Below are 22,221 nucleotides of genomic sequence, written 5' to 3'. Positions count from 1 at the left end.
GACCTAGGTCCAGAGAACTGGACAACCCCACGGATAAAAGTAAGCAAAATTCCCAATTTGGTTTTGCGACTGGCCCAGTGGGAGACTTGACAAGCCCAGGGCCAGTTGAGCCAAGTAGCCTTGCCTCACCGCTGCAATGGAGAAGGAGGTAAATTAAGGTGAACCAGCTCCATGGACCATCCAGCCTAGGGTTCGTTCTTTCAATTATATTTATTGAGCAGTTAATGCATGCAGAGCACTGTACTAAGCGCTCTGTGTCCAGTGGACTGGCTCCTGATTGAGTGGGGAGATAGCTGACTGGCTGTCTATCACCTTGTGAGGCCAAAAATGGACTTTTCAAGTGGCCCAAGAAAAGCCCAGGGAAAAGGAAGCCACCAGGGACGATCAGCTAATACAATCACCCCCACACACTGCTTCACAGCCACTCAGGCCTCATGGATTTAACAGAGGGGATACAGAGGAATATTTCAGCCCAAGTGCGTGTGTCTCTGCCTTTTCTCCCCCTCTCTGCCTTTCTCTCTTTCTCTGCTTTCCTCCTCCTCTCTGCCTTTCCCCTCTCTCCTCCAGCAGCACATTCACCTCCTATAACACTTGCTTCCTGTAGGCTCCGGCGATGAAGCTAGCGGAGAACCGGAGAAAGCCGACCACCTGGAAGAGGTCGGGTCTGGAAATGAGACTGTCCTTGAAGCCAGCGGTGACGAGGTCAGTCAGCTGAAAAGGGAGTTTCCCGATCTGAGACTACTCACATTCAGGTGGCCACCACCTTGGTGAAATGCCCCGGGTCCTGATCTCAGTTCGGGAACTGGCCGGACAAGTGGCTGTTTAGCCACTGACCCCACTAAACCCCAGGAGAGCTCTATGGGCCACGGGGCAGAAGGGCAGGACAGAAGAGCAGTGGTGACTATAAGGAAAACCACGCTCTGGTGTTCTACTGTCAGCACTTTTAGAGAAGCAGTGCAGCCTAATGGATAGAGCCTGGGCCTGGGAATAAGAGGACCTGGGTTCTAATCCCAGATCTGCTAAGTGTCTACTGTGTGTCCTTGAGCAAGTCACTTTGCTTCTACGTGCCTCAATTACCTCACATGTAAAGCGAGGATTAATACTGTGAGACCTAGGTGGGACATGTTCTGTGGCCTGCTTGACTTGTATCTACCCCAGCACTTAATGCAGTGCTTGGCACATTGTAAGCGCTTAAAAAATGCTATGAAAAAGAAATACATGGGGTCCCTTAGTTTCCGGCCCTTGTGGCGAGAGAGCAGACAGCCAAAGAAAAGCCCTGGTGGGCTAGAAGAGGTCCAAGTGGTCAGGGAGCCATGGGGAGGAGTTATTATTTTTAAGATGCAACTAAATCTCAGCGTGATTCTTTCTCGGTTCGTTTTCAGAATCAAACAGGTGAGGAGGGAACCTCAGGAGTCCAGGAGCTGCCTACTGCTTCAGGTGATATATTGACTGATATCCCAGATCCACTTGAGCCAACCGGTCCACCTCAAAAAGCTGGTCTGCCGGTAAGTTTGAAGCGAATGGCCCTCCGAAACCCTGAAAGTGGACAGGATGGGGACAGGCTTGGGTGTCCTGAGACCATAACTTCTCAGGAAATATGAGAAGATCGCACACCCTGCCTGGAAATCCAAGTTCTTGACGAACTGGTGGGACCCCAGGCAAGTTTTGCTCATGATGCTTTCCGAAGCCACAAAACCAAGTTCCTGGGATACCACAGCTCCAGCAGGGGCAGGAATGGAAATGGGGAGGGAATAGCGGAGGAAGCTGCTGAATCTAGATCACTGGACATTTGTAGTTATTACTGGTAATAATGATAATTGTGGTATCTGTTGAGTACTAACTATGTGCTAACCACTGTACTGGTCCTGGAGTAATCAGTGTATGCAGATCAGACACGGTCTCTATCCTATATGGAGTTCACAGTATAAGGGGAGTGGAAATGGGTATTTAATCCCTGTTTTACAGATGAGGAAACTGTGTCACAGAGCCATAAAGTGACAAGCCCAAGGTCACACTACAGACCAGTGACCAAATTGAAAGACCAGAGAAGCAGTTCGGCCTAGTGAAAAGAGCACGGGGCTGGGAGACAGAGGACCTGTGTGCTAATCTTGGCTTTGCCACATACCCACTGAGTAACCCTGGGCAAGTCACTTAACTTCTCTCTGACTCTGTTTCCTTATCTATAAAATAAGGATTCCATTCTTATTCTCCCACCTACTTGGGCTAAAAGCCCCATGTGGGACAGGGACTGTGTCAGGTTATCACTTATATACCCCAGCATTTAGTACAGAGCCTGGCATATAGTAAGTGCTTAACAAATATTATTCATTATTATTATTGTTCATTATTAAATGGTGGAGCTGGGATTAAAATCCCAATGTCCCGATTCCCTTACTTCACCGATTCACTCCTGATTCTCTGCTTCTCTTCTATTTCCCCACGAACCCCAGATCAGTCAGTCGTATTTATTGAACACTCACGGTGTGCAGAGCACTGTACTAAATGCTTGGGAGAGAACAATATAGCAATTAACAGACACATTCTCGACCCAAAGTGAGTTTACGAGAGCCTGGTGGGTGGACCCAGAAAAGCCTGGGAAATGGCAGCCAGGCTGGAATTCTCAGTTCCTCCCTTCCCAGGCCCTGGTTCTCCACTGCAGTATCCTCAGCCCCTCTAGCTCCAGTAACAGCGACGCTGCGAGCTGGAGATGGCGTAGGATTGGTGGGATGGTCTGGCCATGAAAGAACTGAGGTGAAAGTTTGAATGCTGTCATCTGATTTCAGGGCGGAAGAGGACTCCCGGGACCGAAGGGCCAGGCCGGCCCTAAAGGAGCAAAGGTACGCACTCCCTCAGGGGGAGGAAGGTGAGGGCTTTGGGTCGGCCCTTTATCCCCAGAGAAGCCATTGAGAGAAGGCTCAACAGGTCAGCAAGAGGAGTAACATAAGACCCTGCTCTGGTGACCAGTGTGCCCTTTGGCGCCAGAGGATAGGCCCCTCGCCCTTCCGTCTCCCTCCCACCCTATGCCACCCTGCCCTTCTCAGGGTGTAGTCCAAATGCTGCCCTTTCTAAACACGGTTGCCTAACTCTGAGTCCTGGTTTTCGTGTACTGTTCAGCAGTGGTGCCTTCCTGCCCCTTGACCCCAGAGGTAAATTGGCAAGAGGAACTCAATGCTGAGCCCCTCGGCAGACTCCCGGGTGCTTAAATTCTCTCCGAAGAGAATTCGGTGTCCATAAGCGTGGAGGGGAGAGGACAGGACTGGGAAATATTGTGGAGAAAAAACTGAATGGGAAAGTAATCGATCAGTGATATTGAGCATTTATTGTGCTCAAAGCACTGTACTAAGTGCCTGGGAGAGTACAGTACAACAGAGTATGAGAGTGTGGATTTGGCAAACTTGTTAGCTTCTGTGACAGGGAGGATGGTGGTGGTGATGACTGTGATGGAAAGGAAGAAGGGAATGGGATTTAAGAGGAGAACATAGGGTTTAAATTTTGGCCTCGATGAGTTTGAGTGTCTTGTGAGATGTTATTTTGGAGAGCTCTCGGACGAAGGGGAAAAGGTGAAACAGTAAAGTAGGGGAGATTTTGGAGTGAAGTCTATAGGTTAGGTTATCTGTTGACAGGTTTAATTCTAGTGCTAGGGTAAATCCAAGTAGTGTAACAATAAGGGTGGCTATTTTAATGAAGGATAGAGGTGATAGCTGAAGCCAGGGAATCATACCCGAACACACATCCAGTTAATCAATCGATGGTATTATCCATCACACAAATCAGCACTGGCCCATCTTCACACCCGGGGCCAGAGACAATCCAGCTAGGGTTATGAAAGTTTGGAAGGAATGCAAGAAATAATTACTGCTCGCAGGAGTTCCACTATTATCCCCCTGTGGAAAAACTCTAAGTTCAGGAGGGGCAGGCAGGGATGGAAGCAGCTTTGGTAATCTCTCCACCCATCTGGTTATCGGCAGATCTGATGAGACCAGCTAATGGTTTCCGGGGCGACATAATTTAACAGGCCCTGCTCTGAGTGACTTGCTTTTCCCTGACTGGCTGTTTCTGGATCGGCGTTTTGCTGCCTTACCTTGATTTGGCTCTCCTGTCAGGTTCCCTCCCTAACCTACCCCCAGCCTCTCTCCACCCCTAGATGAGCCCCCATTAGTGGTTTCAGCTTCCAGGGGAGCTTCCATTTTCCCAGAATAACCCCAACATAATCTTACGTTTGTGGCAGCCCCAAGCAAAGGACCCATCATTGGCAAGAGAGGAAAAGTCTATTTTCTAACGCTGAACAGTTTCCCTTTGGAGACAGAATGGGTGTCTGTTCTCCCTCTGACGTTTACTTTTGCTTTAGGGCGAGGCTGGTGAGGGGCAACCAGGTCTCCCCGGACTTCCAGGTTCCCCAGGGCCAACTGGACCACCCAGACAACCGGTAAGTTTCTTGAGTGCCCCTTGCCCGTCACTCAGGTAATTCTTCTCACTTCAGGGGGAAGCAGTAGAGCATGAAGCGTGGCAGAGAACCCCTAAGGGAGAGAGGAATTATGTATTTGGAGGAGCAACAGCCTTCCCCCCGTGTTCAGAAGACTAGTCCTCACTTTTCTTCCTCCATGCCCATCTGAGGGCCTGAGGATGAAACCGAGGGCCTCACCACTCACTCTGTATGATTCTGTATGCCAGGACCTGAGTTGGTCTGGGGCCTCTCTGGCTCCTCCTTCCCCAGAATCCCACCTTCCAGCCACTTTCCCTACTGCCGCTCTTCCCAGAGTCCCCCCAGAGCTCCTGACGCTTCCCACTAACTTGCCCTTCCTGTCTCGTGGAGCCTCGAAGACTGTTCACTCAGACCAACCTTCAGAGTTGTTGTTTTTCTCAACTCCAGAATAGACTGGGACCCGATGGCTCCGGGTTTGGCTCCGGCTCCGAATCCAACTCCGAGGATCTCGAAGGAAGTGGTGAATTACTTAGAGTAAGTCTGTCTTGTTTGGCACCTTTTAATTCTACTGGAAGCCAACTTAGGATCTGAAAGAGAAGGGGTGTGTAGCTTCTTCAGTACCAATATCCCACTAGATTATAAATTCCCTTTTTAAATTTTTATGGTATTTGTCAAATGCTTACTATGTGCCAGACACTGTACTAAGTGCTGCCTAAGGCAGACAGGGACCTTGTCTGTCGACTCTATTGTATTGTACTCTCTCAAATCTTTCATATAGTGCTCTGCACATAGTAAGTGCTCAATAAATATCATTGAAAAGTTGATTGCTAACAGGATAACATAGATTAAGCTTATGTACTCTGTAATTCTCCGGAGAAGACACTAATGTTCAGAAAAGTCCAGGGAAAACATGGAAGAGGCAGACCAGCAGCTAGAGGGATAGAGACCATGACAACGATAATGGAAGACCCATTAGAAAGGTTGCGGATTGTGACAGAGGACAGGACGCTCTGGAGAAAGTATATCCATGGAGTTGCTATGAATCGGAAACGACTTGATGGCACTCAACAGTAATAATAATAATAATAACTATGTAAGGGTGCTAAGAGCTGGATAATTACACAAAAATCAATTCAATCATAGTCTTAAGATCACGATCTGGATGGCAGCGGTTAGAGACGTAAATCGTGAGAATATAGTTCAGTCCACAGGAAAAGCAGGTTAAAATTCAATGATCAAAAATGTCAAAAACAATACGACAAACTCTCCTTGGTTGCTTCATCACTCTGAGCAAATCATCCATTTGCTTAGTACAGCACTCAATAAATTCCACTGATTCATTGCAGAGCACTATAGTAAGTGCTTGGGAACAGACAACTGAGGTGGAAGACACAGTCTCTGCCCTCAAGAATTTACAGTCTCATGGGAATTGTACAATGTCAGTTGAAGAATTTGAAAAACAGAGCTAGAGAACAGATCTCTCTCCCTATATACCCAGAATGTGCTCTGAAAAAGGGCAGCGTGAAGTGATCACAGATTTATGGAGTCAAAGGTGAGTTAAGCAGTCAGCGTTCTAGGCCGTGAAAAATAGTACAATCAGGAAACTAATTCCAAACTCTAGTTTTACGATGAAGAAACTGGGTTTGCTTTACGTAAATTCAGTTTGTGCTGCTGAAAATGTGTGCACAGAAATGATCCAAACTCTGATGGGCATATCCCAAACTACAACTCTAGACTGTAAGCTCATTATGGGCAGGAAATGTACCTGTTAATTCCACTGAATTGTTCTATCCCAAGCATTTAGTACAGTGCTCCTCACAAAATAAGTACTTAATAAATTCCATTGATTGATTACAGCTCTTTGTTTAAACACTTGACTATAATCTCCTTATGGGCTGGGATCGTTTTCACTAATTCTATTGTATTAGTGCCCTGCACACAGTAAGCAGTCAATGCATACCATTGATTTCTAATAGCATTTCTATATTCCAGGGTCCTCCTGGGCCTCCTGGGCCCCCAGGATTACCTGGTCTTCCTGGAAAACCAGGATCAGAATTATTTATGGGGCCCACGGGCTCACCTGGAGAAGATGGACCATCTGGGGAACCGGGGCCTCAGGTGAGTCTGAATAGCAATCTCACTTCTCTCTTTACTGCTTTTTATCAGGTTTCAATCATCTCTGCTAAGGGGCCTGGAATGGTATGGATAAGCATAGTTTACGGATCACCCCAAATTTCCATTTCAGCACTGTTTATCCTTTCACAAGCGCTGCTACCAAGTAGCCCAATTGATTTGGATTTTCCCACTTCTCCCTTTCTGGGTCACCCCCCTGTGGAAGTACCTCATATCTGGACTCCAGGAGAGAGGAGGAAGGGCAGAAAGGGGGACGGATGATCCATTAAATCAGATTATGATCTGAACATAAGAAAAAGGCTCATAATTTCCAGATTCCTCCCTTGAGTTGGCAGGGCTCATGCCGTTCCTCATGACAACACTACATTCTAGCAAACCTGAACTCCAGAGAACTGCTTGAAACAGGAGATAGGAACCTGGCGGGGACTGGAGAAATGTTACAGACATTCCCACGCAGGAAGGCAGTGTTGAGTTGGGCTGGGCTGGATGGGGATGGGCTGATTTTGGAGCTGTGTTAGACCACGAAGAAGACAGGAATGGCAGAGGCATAAGGAGCATCTGAAGAGGAAGGAGAAAGTCAAAGGGGGCCAGGAGGTCCAAGAGGCAATCAGATGTCAATGAAAACCTTAGAGCCGAAGCCTAAAGATCAGAGCTTGGAGAAGAACCAAGCTGATGGTTCTGTCCCCCTCTTCTCAGCTGTAAAGTGGGAAAGAATTGGTCAGGAAGCAGAGTATTCCTATTCAGAGAGTATAGTATACATAAATTTGGAGGCAACTGGTAAATCAGGAGGGAGAGAAGACAGGGCAGGGAATCTTGAACCAGCATCAGCTTCAACTGACCCGGGAGGGAATCAGCCTGGGAATTTTTGTCTCACAAGCCTGACACTTCTGGAAAGCCTAGAGGCAGGCACAAGCTCATCAGGATTCCTCCTCCAAGAGGAAGGGTAGCCATGATCTCTAGGTGTGAGTGGCAGAGGCAGGAAGCAACCATTTCTGGCCTTGTTAGTCCCACACCAGAGAATATGGATCCTTTGCCAAAGGAAAAAACTGCTGAGACTTCTCCAGAGGAAAAACACAATTTCAAAACAAAGGGTTTAGGTAAGTGGGTCTGGAAAGAGGGGCAGGGGAATGTCTGAAATGGGGGAGGTTCTATGTGTGGGAAGCTGGAATCAGTTCATAGCCCTTCGGCCCACCCTGGTGAGGCACAAGACAAGGTGGGCCGGAAGTCTTTTCTAGATTTTTGTGTGACCAAGTTATTGATGTTTCACAGGGTCCTGAAGGCCATCCTGGACTTAAAGGAGCTGCTGGCCTTCCAGGTTTGAAGGGAGAAAAGGTAAGTTAAAGCTCGAAGAGTCACCCGAGTGACCAAACCCAACTCTGGAAGTAATAGCGGTCATGGCTGTGCTTTACTCCTTGGAGAAACTGAATGAGCCTGACTACCCCTGGAGACAGATTAAAGTTCCCCGAGCCCTGCAGTGGTCTAGAAAAATCTGCAAAATAGACCAGGAATGTGTGGAAATTTAGAGAGTTATAGAATAACAACACCTGAAACCTGCCCCTTTGTCTTTTTCCAGTGCCCTTCCTTACTGCTTATCCCTTTATTTCTTTCCACAGGCCTGTGAGGTAGGAAATAGTATCCTCATTTTTCAGCAATAATGGCAGAGTTGGACAAGAACCCAGGCTCTCCCTAAAAACATGCTCTTCCCAATAGACCACACTGCCTCCAGTTCTGGATGAGAACGTTGAAAAGCTGAAAGCTTCCTAATCATAAATTATGGACCCAAACTGGATTTCAAATTTATGGAAGGCTGATCTGGCAAGGGGGTGGAGTCTTCATTTTTTAAATTACTACCAGAAAAATACACTTCATGAAAAGCATATTTCTCAGAAACAAGTGGGGGAAATTGCCTGGTCTCAGGGAGTCTATTTATCATGGATGGTATGATTTAAAAAACATTTAAATTACAGGTAAGCACATGCACAGCTAGCCCACTACAGCTCACAGAACAAGCCATGCATAACAGGGGCCATCCATCCTTCCAGCGAGATCAATAGAAATCAATCCTGGACTGCTTCAGTATTTTCCTCTGAAACAAGCTATGAATCTTAATTGGAAATATACTAGACTCTAGAATAGAGGTGGGGCTGGACTCTAGAGCCGTGATTCTCGCGAGTGGTCATCTGATTTGGGTGCGCTGCCCACCTCCACATAAGCAGATATTCAAAATAATAAGAGAAGCAGTGTGGCCTAGAGGATAGAACACAGGACTGGGAGACAGAAGGACCTGGGTCCTAATCCGGCTCTTTCACCTGTCTACTGTATGACCTTGGGCAAATCACTTGATTTCTCTGTGCCTCAGTTATCTCATCCGTAAAATGGGGATTAAGATTGTGGGCCCCATGTGGGACTGTGTCCAATGCGATTAGCTTGTATCTACCCCAGCTCTTAGAACAGTCCTTGACCCATAACTGCTTAACAAATACCATCATCGATATTATTATTATTATTATCTGCAGTCAGACAGGTCCCAACACGCCAGTGATCCCAAAGGTAACCGCTAGGTTCTGAATAAATGTGTTTTCCTTTTGAATGATTCTAATGAGTCTCCACTGCTTTTATTTTTCAGGGAGCAGAAGGCCCCCTTGGTCCCACTGGCCCTAAGGTAAAGAGGGTGGGGGTACTATTGGAGTACTTTAATATGCAGTCGGTAATCCTTTATCGCATGGGCTTCGTTCTCAGAGAACCTCGCGTTGAGGCAAAAATCCCAACCTGGCATTCGTGTCACGTACAGGGCTGTGCACATGGGCCCAACCGTTCCACTAGGCCTCGCATTCCATCCCGACAGGTACACGCTGCTAGAAGTACTCTCCCGAGTTCCCAACAGCGCTCTGGCCAAAAATTGCAGTGAAAAGCAAGTTACGGGGCAATTTTCTTTGTGAAGGTGAAATGTGGCCTACAAGAGAACAAAACAAAACAGATGAATATGTTTGGTCAAAATAAAATGATGTAAGGATGGAGGCAGGCTTGGAAAACTTGGAATTTGAATCTAGTTCCCCTTAATGGTCCAGAGCAGGGCTGCAGGAGAGAGACCAGCTCCTCCATGGTTCCCATCCGATTGACAGTTATTCCACTGGTTTCCAATCAGTCACTCGTATTTACTGAGCATTTACTGTGGGTAGAGCGCTGTGCTAAGGGCTTGGGAGAGTACAAAATAGCAGTTTTGGTAGACACATTTGCTGCCCACAACGAGCTTACGGTCTAGAGGGAGAGACAGACATTAATATAAATAAATTTGGATACGGACATTAGTCTTTTGGGGCTGAGAGAGGGGTGAATAAAGGGAGCAAATCAGGGTGACGGAGAAGGGATTGGGAGAAGAGGAAAAGAGGGCTTAGTCAGGGAAGGCCTCTTGGAGGAGAAGTGCCTTCAATAAGGCTTTGAAAGTGGGGAGAGTCATCGTCTGTCGAATATGAAGAGGGAGGACTTGGAAAGGGAGAAGAAATGAAGGGTCCGAAGCCAGAGTGATGCTTGAAAGGGTAGGCCCCCTCCACCCATCACTTCCTTCCCCCCACCACAGGCTTCCAGCTACAGTAAGTGTAGGGCAACCTGAAAGGGGAAACTGTCACCTTCCCTCATTACCACCATCTTCCTCCCCAATCACTCCCATTTGCAATTCCCGTTAGCGTCTGGTCTGTAGAATAAATTTGATTTTTTCATAGCAAATTTCCGTCTTGCAGCCTTTAGGCTAATGATGGGCAGAAGTAATATTGGTTTTCCTCCGTTACCCACTCTGCTTCCCCCACAAGTGTATTCAAATGACTTTAACCAATGATCTCAGAATGAAAATAAAGCAGATTATCAATCAGCTTTTCACACCATGAAGAAACAGCTACAATACATCACTTTAATGAAGACAGGGAATAGTAGTAAGAGCAGGGAGCCATCCTGTAATTCTGTGATTGAAGAAACGCTTTTCCTTTCAGGGAGACCCAGGAAATAGAGGATTACCTGGGCCTCCGGGGAGAGACGGAGAAACGGGCCAGCCTGGGGGACTTGGTCCACCTGGTCCTCCTGGTCCCCCTGGTCCACCTGGCCCTCACTATGGAATGGGGTTTGGATTTGAGGTAAATATATGTGAGTTTTGACTGGATGGTTCCCTTTCGGGGGGGGAAAAAAGTCACCCGAGCTAAGGCAAACAGTCCAGTCAATCATATTTACTGAGGACTTGCATAGTACTGAACACTCGGGGGAGTTGGTGGACATGATAACTGCCCACAAGGAGCTTATAGGCTGGATACTTTATGGTCCATTGATCAAGGCACTCCTCCGCCCTCTGGTCTGTCAGGAGGCTGGAAGGGAGAGAGAGAGTGTGTTTTTGTGTTTGCGTGTGTGTGCCTTCTCAACCTTGAGCAATTAGGGAAGTACTGATTGGGGTGGAGAAGTCCAGCTCCGGAGAAACAGAGGACCGTGGGCAGAAATCTTCCCCCTACCATCTCCAATAGTGGTTTTCACCTCTTTTCTAGGATATGGAAGGCTCAGGAAGCCTGATTTTGTCAAACGAGCCTAGAACCGCAGCTCCTACAGGGTCAAACGTAAGTTGGGATTGGAAATCACGACTGCAAGCACTCAGGGGATCTGAAGCCAATCCATCAGGCAGGCAAGGCCTGGGAATTCATGTAAACCCAGTAAAAGGCTAAATTGCATCTGTCCACAAGCTAAATGTGTTTTCTTACTAATCCTAGTGACCCTTTGGACTTTGTGCTCAGCAAAAAATGGTTATTTTGTTAATATCCTATAAGCCATATAAATCAATCAATGGTATTTATTGAGTGCTTACTGTGTGCAGAGCACTGTACTTAGCACTGGGGAGAGTGCAATAAAGCAGGAGTTGCTAGACACCTTCCAATATATGTACAAACATTTGAATAATTGACAAGTCAAAACTTTTCATTTTAGGGTTTGGTCGGAAGCACCGGACAGCGAGGACCAATCGGAAAAAAGGTAAACTTCCTATAAGTCTGCTTTTGGAAGGTTGGTAGGACCCTGTGGTTTATATTCCTAGGGCCAGCTAGCGTTCATTTTTAATTTAAAGCCTTTTCTGTCACTCTTGGTCCAAACGCACATGCTAAAAATAAGGCTGCAAGGTTAACTCAACTGTAACAGGATGCGTCATCCTGATTTGCTCCCTTTATTCACCCCTTCCTCAGCCCCAGAGCACTCATGTCCGTATCCAAAATTTATTTATAGGTGATTGACAAACATATTGAGCCCAGATTTCCCCCTCTGGCTCCTCCGAAAAGAGTATAGATTATTGGAACCTGCTGCTGATCCCAAATGTTACAATTGTATAGATAACTTGAAATTTCTCCCCTGACAAACCTCAAGAGCGAAATGGACAGTTTGGGGTTTCATCTTTTATTTCATCAGCCCTCCCTTTTGGGGAAGGAAGTGAGGTGGGAGAGCTGAGAGGAGAAACATTTAAACTGTAGCAGCCAGAGGAAAGGTGGAGTGTTGGGGATACAAGACCTCAGCTATTGCCATGACGCACAGTGCTCAGCTCTCGTGGATTGAGTGGATCCGGGTGTGGCCCTGCAGCCCTGTGAGGGTCCCACCCTGGTGATGGAGTCAGGTGGAGCCACCCGTGGCTCTTTAAGTACTGATCATTTGACAGCGGGAATGGGATTCGTCCTGGGCTTGGAACTGATCTCCCTGATGACCCGAACCTCTCTCTGTCTCAGGGTGAAAAGGGCGAAGTCGGGCCATCTGGCGAAGCAGGCCCGAAGGTGAGACGGCGATCGGGGAAGGGTCTGGGAGTGTGACATCAAGGGACCCTTGAGAAGCAGCTTGGCCAAGTGGAAAGAGCACAGGCCTGGAAGTCAGAAGGGTTCTAATCCCACTTGTCTGTTGGGAAAATCACTTTTCGGGGCCTCAGTTCCCTCATCTGAAAAATGGGGATAAAGACTGAGCCCCATGTGGGACAGGGACTGTGTCCAACCTGATCACCTCGTATCTACACCAGGATTTAGAACAGTACCTGACACATAGTAAGCATCAAACGAATACCATTTAAAAAAAAACCAACAAACCCGGCAACTGTTCTGCGGTTAGAGTGGTTGCTCCTTTCCCTGCATCATCACTTCAGTGTTCAGTGCTTAGAACAGTGCTTGGCACAAAGTAAGAGCTTAAATAAATGCCATCATTATTATTATTTACTGGGGCTTGAGTACAGGCAACTGCAGGTCCTGGCATTAGCTCAGTGCTTATTGCTAGTGTTCTGCCTGTCATTGGTCCTGGGGGCCTCTTGCCACAACCGAAGGGGTCCCGGGTGGGAGGGGCAACTCAGTCCTAGCAGCTCGTATAGGCCGAAGGCAAAGGCCACGAGTCCGGTATTGGAAATCGCGGTATCTGCTTTTGTTTCGGCAGGGCGTCAAAGGTCAAAATGGAAAGCCGGGCTTCCCTGCTGTTGCTGGACGTCCGGGACATGTGGTCAGTAATGTGTTCAAAAGTAATTTTTAATTATTTAAGAATTCCCAGTGGACTGAATCGCTGTCACCATCTGGGAGTGCCGGGAAACACAGGGGGACGTGAAAGGAGGGGATGGGGATTGCTGAGGACAAGGAGGAATTTGTGGGCAAGGGCTTAGTACAGTGCTCTGCACACAGTAAGTGCTCGAAAAATGTGATTGACTGACTGACTGATCAGGGTGAGGCTGCGGGAAGAGCCGGAGGCTGCAGGAGCAGGAGGAAACAAAAGTAGAGTTAGGGGCTCCCCCAGATTAGGCTGCAGGCTGGGTCTGGTCAAAGATAATATTGTTGGATTGGTTAAGCGCTTACTATGTGCCGAGCACTGTTCTAAGCGCTGGGGGAGATACAGGGTAATCAGGTTGTCCCACGTGAGGGTCACAGTCTTAATCCCCATTTTACAGATGAGGTAACTGAGGCACAGAGAAGTTAAGTGACGCCCACAGTCACACAGCTGACAAGTGGCAGGGCCGGAATTCGAACCCATGACCTCTGACTCCCAAGCCCAGGCTCTTTCCACTGAGCCACGTGGTCAGTCCTTAAAACAGTACTTGGGGAAACAGAGTGGCCTAGTGGAAAGAGGACAGTATTGGGAGTCAGGAGGCCTGGGTTCTAATCCCAGTGACATCACTGCCTGCTGTTTCATCTTCGGCAAATCACTTAACTTCTCTGTGCCTCAGTTTCCTCACCTGTAAAACGGGGATTAAATGCCTGTTCTCCCTCTCCCTCTTAGACTGGGATTCCTATGTGGGACAGGGACTACTTCTGATTTGATTGTATTGGCTCTATCCTAGCACTTAACTCAGTGCCTGGCACTTAACCAATATCACAATCATTATTATTATTATTTGGACAAGCCTTTCTCACCACTTCTGGGACCAGCTGGTTTCAGTCTGTCAGACTGTCAGTTGTATTTATTGAGTGCTCCTTGTGTGCAGAATACTGTAATAAGCTTTTGGGAGATCATAATAAAATGTGAATCCCATGTGGGACAGGGACTGTATCCAACTTATTACCTTGTATCCACCCCAGTGGCTAGTACAGTGCCTGGCACACAGTAAGCACTTGAGAAGCAGCGTGGCTCAGTGGAAAGAGCCTAGGCTAGGGAGTCAGAAGTCATGGGTTCTAATCCCGGCTCCGCCACTTGTCAGCTGTGTGACTCTGGGCAAGTTACTTAACTTCTCTGTGCCTCAGTTACCTCATCTATAAAATGGGGATTAAGACTGTGAGCCCCACATGGGACAACCTCATTACCTTGTATCCCCCCCAGTGCTTAGAACAGTGTTTGGTACATAGCGCTCAACAAATGCCATCATTATTATTATTATTATTATTATTATTAACAAATACCACAATCATTATTACCATCATTATTGTTAACCATCATCATTATCATTATTAGCTTTAAACGTTTATATATTAAGCACTTGTTTTCCACCTCCTACAGGGTTCCAAGGGAGAAAAGGGGGATCATGGGCTGAAGGTAAGTTCGCAGGAGCCTGGAAATACGGGATCAGTTTCATTCTGGTTCGCTTGGACTCAATCACTTGTTGACTGAATGTCCGCTCTGCTTCCGCCTCCAGGGCGAACCGGGCCTCGACGGAGCCAGCGTGGTGGGACCGCCAGGACCACCTGGGCCTCCAGGAAGAACGGTGGTGGTGTATAGTGTGAGTAACCTGCAGGGCCTGAGCTTTCCTGTCTGGCTTTTTCTTTTTTCAAATAGTATCTGTTAAGCGCTTACTATGTGTCAAACACTGTTCTAAGCGCTGGGGTAGGCACAAGTTAATTAGGTCGGACACAGTCCCCGTTCCACACGGAGTTCACGGTCTAAGTACGAGGAGAACAGGGATTTTAATCCCCATTTTACAGTTAAGGAAACTGAAGCACAGAGAAGTGAAGTGACTTGCCCAAGGTCACCCAGCAATCAACGGGCAGAGTGGGAGTTAGAACCCAGTTCCTCCAACTCCCAGGCCCGTGCTCTTTCCACTAAGCCGTGCTGCTTCTCCAGAAAAGGTTTTATACAGCTGGGAAATTACCCACCCACCTCTATTCTAGCATTTCTTCCTCCTTCGCTCACCCCCCTCCCAGGCACTATTTGAAAAATCTCACCCTACCAACTCCGCCTTGAACTCAGGTCAGCTGTCACCGCTCCGCCACCCGCCTCTCGACCGTAAATTCACTGTGGTTAGGGAATGTATTTGTTTATTGTTGTGTTGTAATCTCCCGAGTGCTTACTACAGTGTTCTGCACACTGTAAGCACTCAAAAGATACGATTGACTGACTCTTTGACCATGGGGTCTTCCAGGGACAGAGATGGGTAGTGACATTAGACTCAGAAGGAGGAGGAAGAAAGCGTTTGGGCCTAGGGGGATGGGTGGGTGGGGAGAGACTGGTTCAGAACTGGCAGAGGATGAGGGACAACAAGGCTGACTCTTGGGAAACAACATGGCTTAGTGGAAGAAGCACAGGCCCGGAAGTCAGAAGGACCTGGGTTCTAATCCCGGCTCTGCCACGTTTCCCTGGGTGACCTCGGGCAAGTCACCACACTTCCCTGGGCCTAGTTACCTCAACCGGAAAATGGGGATTAAAGAGTGTGAGCCCCATGTGGGACAGGGACTGTGTCCAACCCGATTGATTTGTATCTACCTTAGCTCATGGAACAGTGCTTGACACATAGTAAGCGCTTAACAAGCACCGTAATTATGATTATTATTATTTGGCTGGGTAAAGCATTCACCCATAAAAACCATAGATTTGAGACACTGTCCCTCCTCAAGCAGAACCTAAGGATGTTCTGAGACTACCTCATTCAAAATAGTATTTGAGTGTCTACTGGTTCATTCATTCATTCATTCATTCAATAGTATTTATTGAGCGCTTACTATGTGCAGGGCACTGTACTAAGCGCGTGGAATGCACAAATCGGTAACAGCTAGAGACGGTCCCTGCCCTTTGACGGGCTTACAGACTAATCGGGGGAGACGGGACAGACAAGAACAATGGCAATAAATAGAATCGAGGGGAAGAACATCTCATTAAAACAATAGCAAACAAATAGAATCAAGGTGATGTACATCTCATTAACAAAATAAATAGGGTAATGAAAATATATACAGTTGAGAGGATGAGTACAGTGCTGAGTCACTGGGATTTACGTAACCATCAAGAGACACATTCCCTGCCCACAAAGAGCTTACAATGCTCTGCAACCTCATTCACTTATTCAATAGTATTTATTGAGCGCTTACTATGTGCAGAGCACTGTACTAAGCGCTTGGAATGAACAATTCAGCAACAGATAGAGACCATCCCTGCCCATTGATGGGCTTACAGTCTAATCGGGGGAGACAGACAAAAACAATAGCAATAAATAGAATCAAGGGGATGTACATCTCATTAACAAAATAAATAGGGTAATAAAAATATATACAAATAAGCGGGCGAGCACAGTGCTGAGGGGAGGGGAAAGGAGAGGGGGAGGAGCAGAGGGAAAGGGAGGGAAAAGGGGGTTTAGCTGAGGGGAGGTGAAGGGGGGGCAGAGAGGGAGCAGAGGGAAAAGGGGAAGCTCAGTCTGGGAAGGCCTCTTGGAGGAGGTGAGCTCTCAGTAGGAACCTCCTGAGTAGGAACATTAGGTCCAGAAGTAGGTCCAGAGAGTCTGCCCATCAGCCCTCCACCCCTCAAGCTCAGTGGTCCCCAGTAGGCAAGCAACACTGGGAGCACTAGTATCTGAGCAGAAGCAGCGTATCCTAGCGGAAAGCGCACGCGCTTGAGAATCAGAGGACCTGTGTTCTAAGCCCAGCTCCGCTACTCCTCTGTTGTGTGACCTTGCTTAAATGGCTTAACGCCCTATAAAATGGGAGTGTGGGCCCCATGTTGGACAAGGACTGTGTCCAACCTGATTATCTTGGATCTACCCCAGTGCTCAGTGTTGTGCCTGGCACATAGTAAGCCCTTAAAAAGTACCATGTAAGTAAAAAAAAAAGTCCTCGAGGGTGGAACATTCCTTATTGTGAAAGAATACCACTGGATTTGGAGCACAAGAGGAAAACTAGTCAAGGACAAAAGCAAACCAGTCCTAGAGAGGACAGGGTTAAGCCTCTGCAGCTCGGGGCTCTGAAACCAAGTGAATTAAGGGCTCCCGGGAACCCATCCAAACCCCAGATTCGCTAGTAACTCCAACAAACACATCACATTGGTCTGCCTGCCAGGAAGTAAGGCCATCCCAGAATGTAAACCTGTCATCTCCCAACCCACAGGGTCCCGGTGGCCCCTCCAGATACTCGTAGAGGCTTCCCCGTGACTGACCTCTCAAAGTGGACAGTCAGATCCTGGATTTTTAGCTCAACGTCAGCAAGAAGGACCCACTTTTAAAAAGGACCCACTTTTTCTACAGTGGTGTTTTCTGGTTTGGCCTGCAAGAGATTTCTGCACATACCTAGCGTAGAGACAGCTACAGAGATATCGAGAGACAAAGGTAGCTAGAGAATCCGAGACTGCTAGGCAGCCAGAAAGGGCGTATCGGAGATCGAGAAGAAAAACAGAAAATGAGTGAAATTGTGACACGAGCGGGGTAGAGGCAGCGAGATGATATTTAAAAATAATCTGCATGTTCCCTGTTTTGCTGCTACTTTTTAAAAAAAATCCCAGCTCCCATCGCCGCCTCTTGGGAAATATGTCCAATCCACCGAGACATTCCATATTTTGGACATTATTTCAGCACAAATGTACCAAGAGAACAAAAAGACTCAGCAGTATTATTATTTCATCTCATGAAAGAAGCAGGCTAATAAATTGGGGTCTCTGATTGCCCATGTCATGGCCCAGTCAGAAACACTGTGGCCTAGTGGATAGAGCACAGGCCTGGGAGTCAGAAGGACTTGGGTTCTAGTCCCGGCTCCACCACTTTTCTGCTGTGTGACTTCGGGGAAGTCACTTCGCTTCTCCGTGCCTCAGTTACCTCATCTGGAAAATGGGGATTAAGACCGTGAGCTCCATGTGAGACATGGACTGGGTCCAACCTGATGAGCTTGTATCTACCCCAGTGTTTAGAACAGTGCCTGGCACTCTGAAAGTGCTTAACAAATGCCATATGAAATAAATAAATAAATGAAATCCGCAGCCTGACTGGAAGGGAAAAACTTAACTTTTCAGCCCTAACTTGGGCCTAGTAGGTATTGGGAGTGACCACAGGTTCTGGGGAGAACTGAGCCAGAACCTTTAGGCCTGACCTAACGTCTGCCTAATGCTCCGATTGATAGGCTCCACTGAAAGTCCCTCCCTGACGCCCTGAAAGAGCCAGACAACCCCAGGGTTGTCAGTTAAGGTGACTCGAGATCAGTTGGGAGTCTGCTCCAGGCCCCCAAAGCAATGGTACCAAGACTGCACAACCCAAGCCAAGCCAATCCCCGTCTTAAGGTGTGGAATTGGAGCCGACGTACGAAAAGCAAATTGTTCCATTACCAACATCTAGGCAGGAAGATTCTGGGAAATCTGTTCTCATCCTGTGGCCAGAGTCTGGCTGTGGAAAGGCGGAGGTGGGGGGTGCGTGCTCGAGTGCTTTCTGACAACGGTGATGGGTCCGTCAGAGGTCAGAAAGATTTGAGGAGTGAGGAGAACAAGGTGTTTAAAGGGAATAAAGAATAAAATAAACTAAGAGAAACGAGCCAAGTAATAACTAAGAAAGGAATTTACCCGCAATTATGATCTGAATGGGATGAGAGTCCTGTTGGGCTGTAGAAATGAGCTTCCCTGAGGTGGTAATTCCATTGGGTAGGAGAGACATCAGCTCACTCTGTCCGTCTGTATTCCGCCCAGAGATGAACCCAAACTGAAATGCCCTGTTAGAAACCAAACAGAAACAGGAAAACCTAAATGTGTCTGGATTCACAAAGCATTCTTGTCTCTTTAGTCATTTCTCAATGACACCTTTGGCCTGGAAAACATTACTGACCTTCCAGAACTGACTGGGACGCCCGTAAGTATTTGAAGCCGAATCAGATCCAATGGGTATGTGTGCTTGGTGATATATCTTTTAGATGTTCAGGATCTAAATGCATCTAGATATTCAGGAAAAATGTTGGCAGTGGATCCAGGTATTTATTAAACTCGATGACAACTAGGACCTAGCAATTTTGAATGGACAAAGTAGCTATTTCAGCTCCTGTTTAAAATTTCCTTGGAAGCCCAGGTTTCCACAGGCCTGAGCGAATGTTATCCGTTTTAACATTTGGAGTCAGAGCTGGATGGGCCGCCTGAAAGCAGAATCGGATCCAAAGGCATTTATTTGTTCATTTCACAGCTTTTCCTAAGGGCAATATCATCTATGATATTAACACAACGGGGGGGCTGGGATGGGTGCACGTATGCACGTATGGGAAGGGAATCACCGGGCCCAGAGCAGACCTTTGGACAGATGCAGGTTCGATTTGATTCCCCGGGTTGCAGCGGATCGAGGTTGAAGCCTGGCGATTTTTCCATCTACTGCTCTGCCCTGGAGGCCATCGGAGCTCAGGGGCTGCACCTCTGGAAGTTGCTGAACGCTGACCACACCTGGTGGTCCCTAACTCGTTGAGCCCTGGGCAGCTAGTTTAGTAGGCAGTGATTCAAAGGGACTGAAGTGGGCAGATTTTCTCTTTCCAGAGGCTGAGCTGTGTTTCTGTTTGTGTGTTTCAGGGCCCAGAGGGCAGACCCAGTCTGCCAGGATTCCCGGTAAGTGCCTAGAGCCCCAGCCCAGCCGGGCTCTCAGTTTGGAAATGATCCTTCTACCTCACCTCGCTACTCTCCTATTTCAACCCAGCCCGCACTCTTCACTCCTCTACTGCTAACCTTCTCACTGTACCTCCATTTCTATCTCACCATTGACGTCTCACCCACATCCTGCCTCTGGCATGGAAAGCCTTCCCTCCTCATATCTGACACACAATGATTGTCCCCGCCTTCAAAGCCTTATTGAAGGCCTATCTCCTCCAAGAAGCCTTCCCTGACTAAGCCCTCCTTTCCTCTTCTCCCTCTCCCTTCTGCGTTGTCCTGACTTGCTCCCTTTTTTCATCCCCCCCCCCAGCCCCTCAGCACTTTTATACATATCTATAATTTATTTTATTTATATTGTCTGTCTCCCCCCCAGACTGTAAGTGAATTGTGGGCAGGGAATGTGTCTGTTTACTGTTATATTGTCCTCTCCCAAGTGCTTAGTAAAGTGATCTGTAAAGACGTTGACTGACTGACAACAATAATAATAATAATAATGGCATTTGTTAATTCCTTACTATGTTCTAAGCACTGAGGGGGATACAATGTGATGATGATGGCATTTGTTAAGTGCTTACTATGTGCCAAGCACTGTTCTAAGCGCTAGGGGGATATAAGGTATTCTGGTTGTCCCACGTGGGGCTCACAGTCTTAATCCCCATTTTACAGATGAGGTAACTGAGGCACAGAGAAGTTAAGTGACTTTCCCCGGGTCTTGCAGCAGACAAGTGGTGGAGCTGGGATTAGAACCCATGACCTTTGGACTCCCAGGCCTGAGCTCTCTCCACTACCCCATACTTCTTCTCTGCTAAAATCAATGACTAGCTAGGTGTTCTTTTCACTTTGCCATTTTATTTAATCATCAAAATGTACCTAACTAGCAACCTCAAAGAGCCCATTTAGGAGTAGTCAAATAAAACCATTTTAATGAGGTTAAAAATGGAAGCTTCTAGTGCCGCTAAATATAAACGGAATGATTTGCCAAAGGAGGCACTTGGCAGTCATGGTTAATGATGATGATGATGACAATAATATTTGTTATTTGTTAAGCACTTACTACGTGCCAGGCATTGAACTAAGCACTGGGGTGGATACAAGCAACTCAGGTTGGACACAGTCCATGTCCCACATGGGGCTCACAGTCTCAATCCCCATTTAACAGATGAGGTAACTGAGGCACAGAGAAGTAAAGTGACTTGCTCAAGGTCACACAGCCGACAAGTGTCAGAGCAGTGATGGAAATCCAGCTCCTTCTGACTCCCAAGCCAATGCTCTATCCACTAGACCACACTTCTTCTATGTGTGTAAATGTGTATATCTAGACACAACTCTCTATTCTTTGTCCTTTTTGGGGAGTAAGAAGTGAATGTGACTGTGGTTTTTTTTCAATTCTTCCAGGGACCCAAAGGACATAAAGGGGACCCGGGTATGCCTGGGTTCCCTGGACTGAAAGGAGAGCAGGTAAAAAGAAGAGCAGCATAAAGATATGATGGCACTTGGGCATTTCCTGTTTCATGCACTCACCCTTTGACCTTTTCTGGTCTTAATTTTATTCCACGAGGTGGGCTAGTCTCTGTATCCTAGTTCGAAAGCTAAAGAGGAACGAATAAACTAGGAAGCAGAAATCTACTGTCCTGAAGGCTCTTTCAGCACTAATCCTTCGCGACCGGAAGTGAAATTCTCCCGTGTTTGACTTCAATTTAGTCCCTCAACCTCCCCAGCCAACCCTGCTCCCAGGGTCCGGATGGCTGATCCAGTTAATAGTGATAATAATAACAATAATGTGTTTATTATTATCCGTTTGCTGTACTCAGTGCTGGGGTAGATTCAAGATTCATCAAGTCAGACACAGAGCCTGCCCTGCATGTGACACAACCTAAGTGGGAGGGAGAACAGATATTGAATCCCCGCTTTATAAAGAAGGAAACTGAGGTACAGGGGAGTGAAGTGATTTACCCGAGGTCTCACAGCCGGCAAATGACAGAGCCAGAATTAGCACCCAGGTCCTCCGACGCTCTGGTCCATGCTCTTTCACTAAGCTATGCACTCTGCACTTCACTCTTACACTTGAATTGGTACATTTTATTCACCCCATCCTCAGCACTTATGTACATATCCATAATTCATATCTGTCTCCCCCTCTAGACTGTAAGCTTCTTGTGGGCAGGGAACATGTCTACCAACTCTGTTATATTGTACTCTCCCAAGCGTTTAGTATATAGTGCTCTGCCCACAGTAAGTGCTCTTTTTTTTATGAGATTTGTTAAGTATTTACTATGCGTCAGGCACTCGGATAGATACAAGATAATCACGATGGACACAGTCCATGCCCCACACAGGGCTCATAGTCATAATCTCCATTTTACAGATGAGGTAACTGAGGCACAGAGAAGTGA

At 47.2% G+C, this 22,221-nt stretch overlaps 1 protein-coding gene across 2 annotated transcripts in view; it reads left to right on the top strand.

The window, feature by feature from the left end:
- Window positions 1-22,221, top strand: part of COL15A1 (collagen type XV alpha 1 chain) — a 70,459-nt gene that overhangs the window by 27,339 nt on the left and 20,899 nt on the right. For both annotated transcript variants that reach the window (XM_029053939.2, XM_029053938.2), the window contains exons 7-24: window positions 605-702; window positions 1,383-1,505; window positions 2,784-2,837; window positions 4,349-4,426; window positions 4,871-4,957; window positions 6,416-6,541; window positions 7,826-7,888; window positions 9,183-9,218; window positions 10,540-10,680; window positions 11,080-11,148; window positions 11,513-11,557; window positions 12,295-12,339; window positions 12,980-13,042; window positions 14,525-14,560; window positions 14,661-14,744; window positions 18,987-19,052; window positions 19,751-19,786; window positions 21,224-21,286. In XM_029053939.2, the coding sequence (XP_028909772.1) occupies window positions 605-702; window positions 1,383-1,505; window positions 2,784-2,837; window positions 4,349-4,426; window positions 4,871-4,957; window positions 6,416-6,541; window positions 7,826-7,888; window positions 9,183-9,218; window positions 10,540-10,680; window positions 11,080-11,148; window positions 11,513-11,557; window positions 12,295-12,339; window positions 12,980-13,042; window positions 14,525-14,560; window positions 14,661-14,744; window positions 18,987-19,052; window positions 19,751-19,786; window positions 21,224-21,286 (1,313 nt within the window). The remainder of the gene's footprint in view (window positions 1-604; window positions 703-1,382; window positions 1,506-2,783; window positions 2,838-4,348; window positions 4,427-4,870; window positions 4,958-6,415; window positions 6,542-7,825; window positions 7,889-9,182; window positions 9,219-10,539; window positions 10,681-11,079; window positions 11,149-11,512; window positions 11,558-12,294; window positions 12,340-12,979; window positions 13,043-14,524; window positions 14,561-14,660; window positions 14,745-18,986; window positions 19,053-19,750; window positions 19,787-21,223; window positions 21,287-22,221) is intronic.

Source organism: Ornithorhynchus anatinus, chromosome X3 (genome assembly GCF_004115215.2).
Source record: "Ornithorhynchus anatinus isolate Pmale09 chromosome X3, mOrnAna1.pri.v4, whole genome shotgun sequence".
NCBI classification, from domain to species: Eukaryota; Metazoa; Chordata; class Mammalia; order Monotremata; family Ornithorhynchidae; genus Ornithorhynchus; species Ornithorhynchus anatinus.
This window is presented reverse-complemented; position numbering and strand designations above follow the sequence as displayed.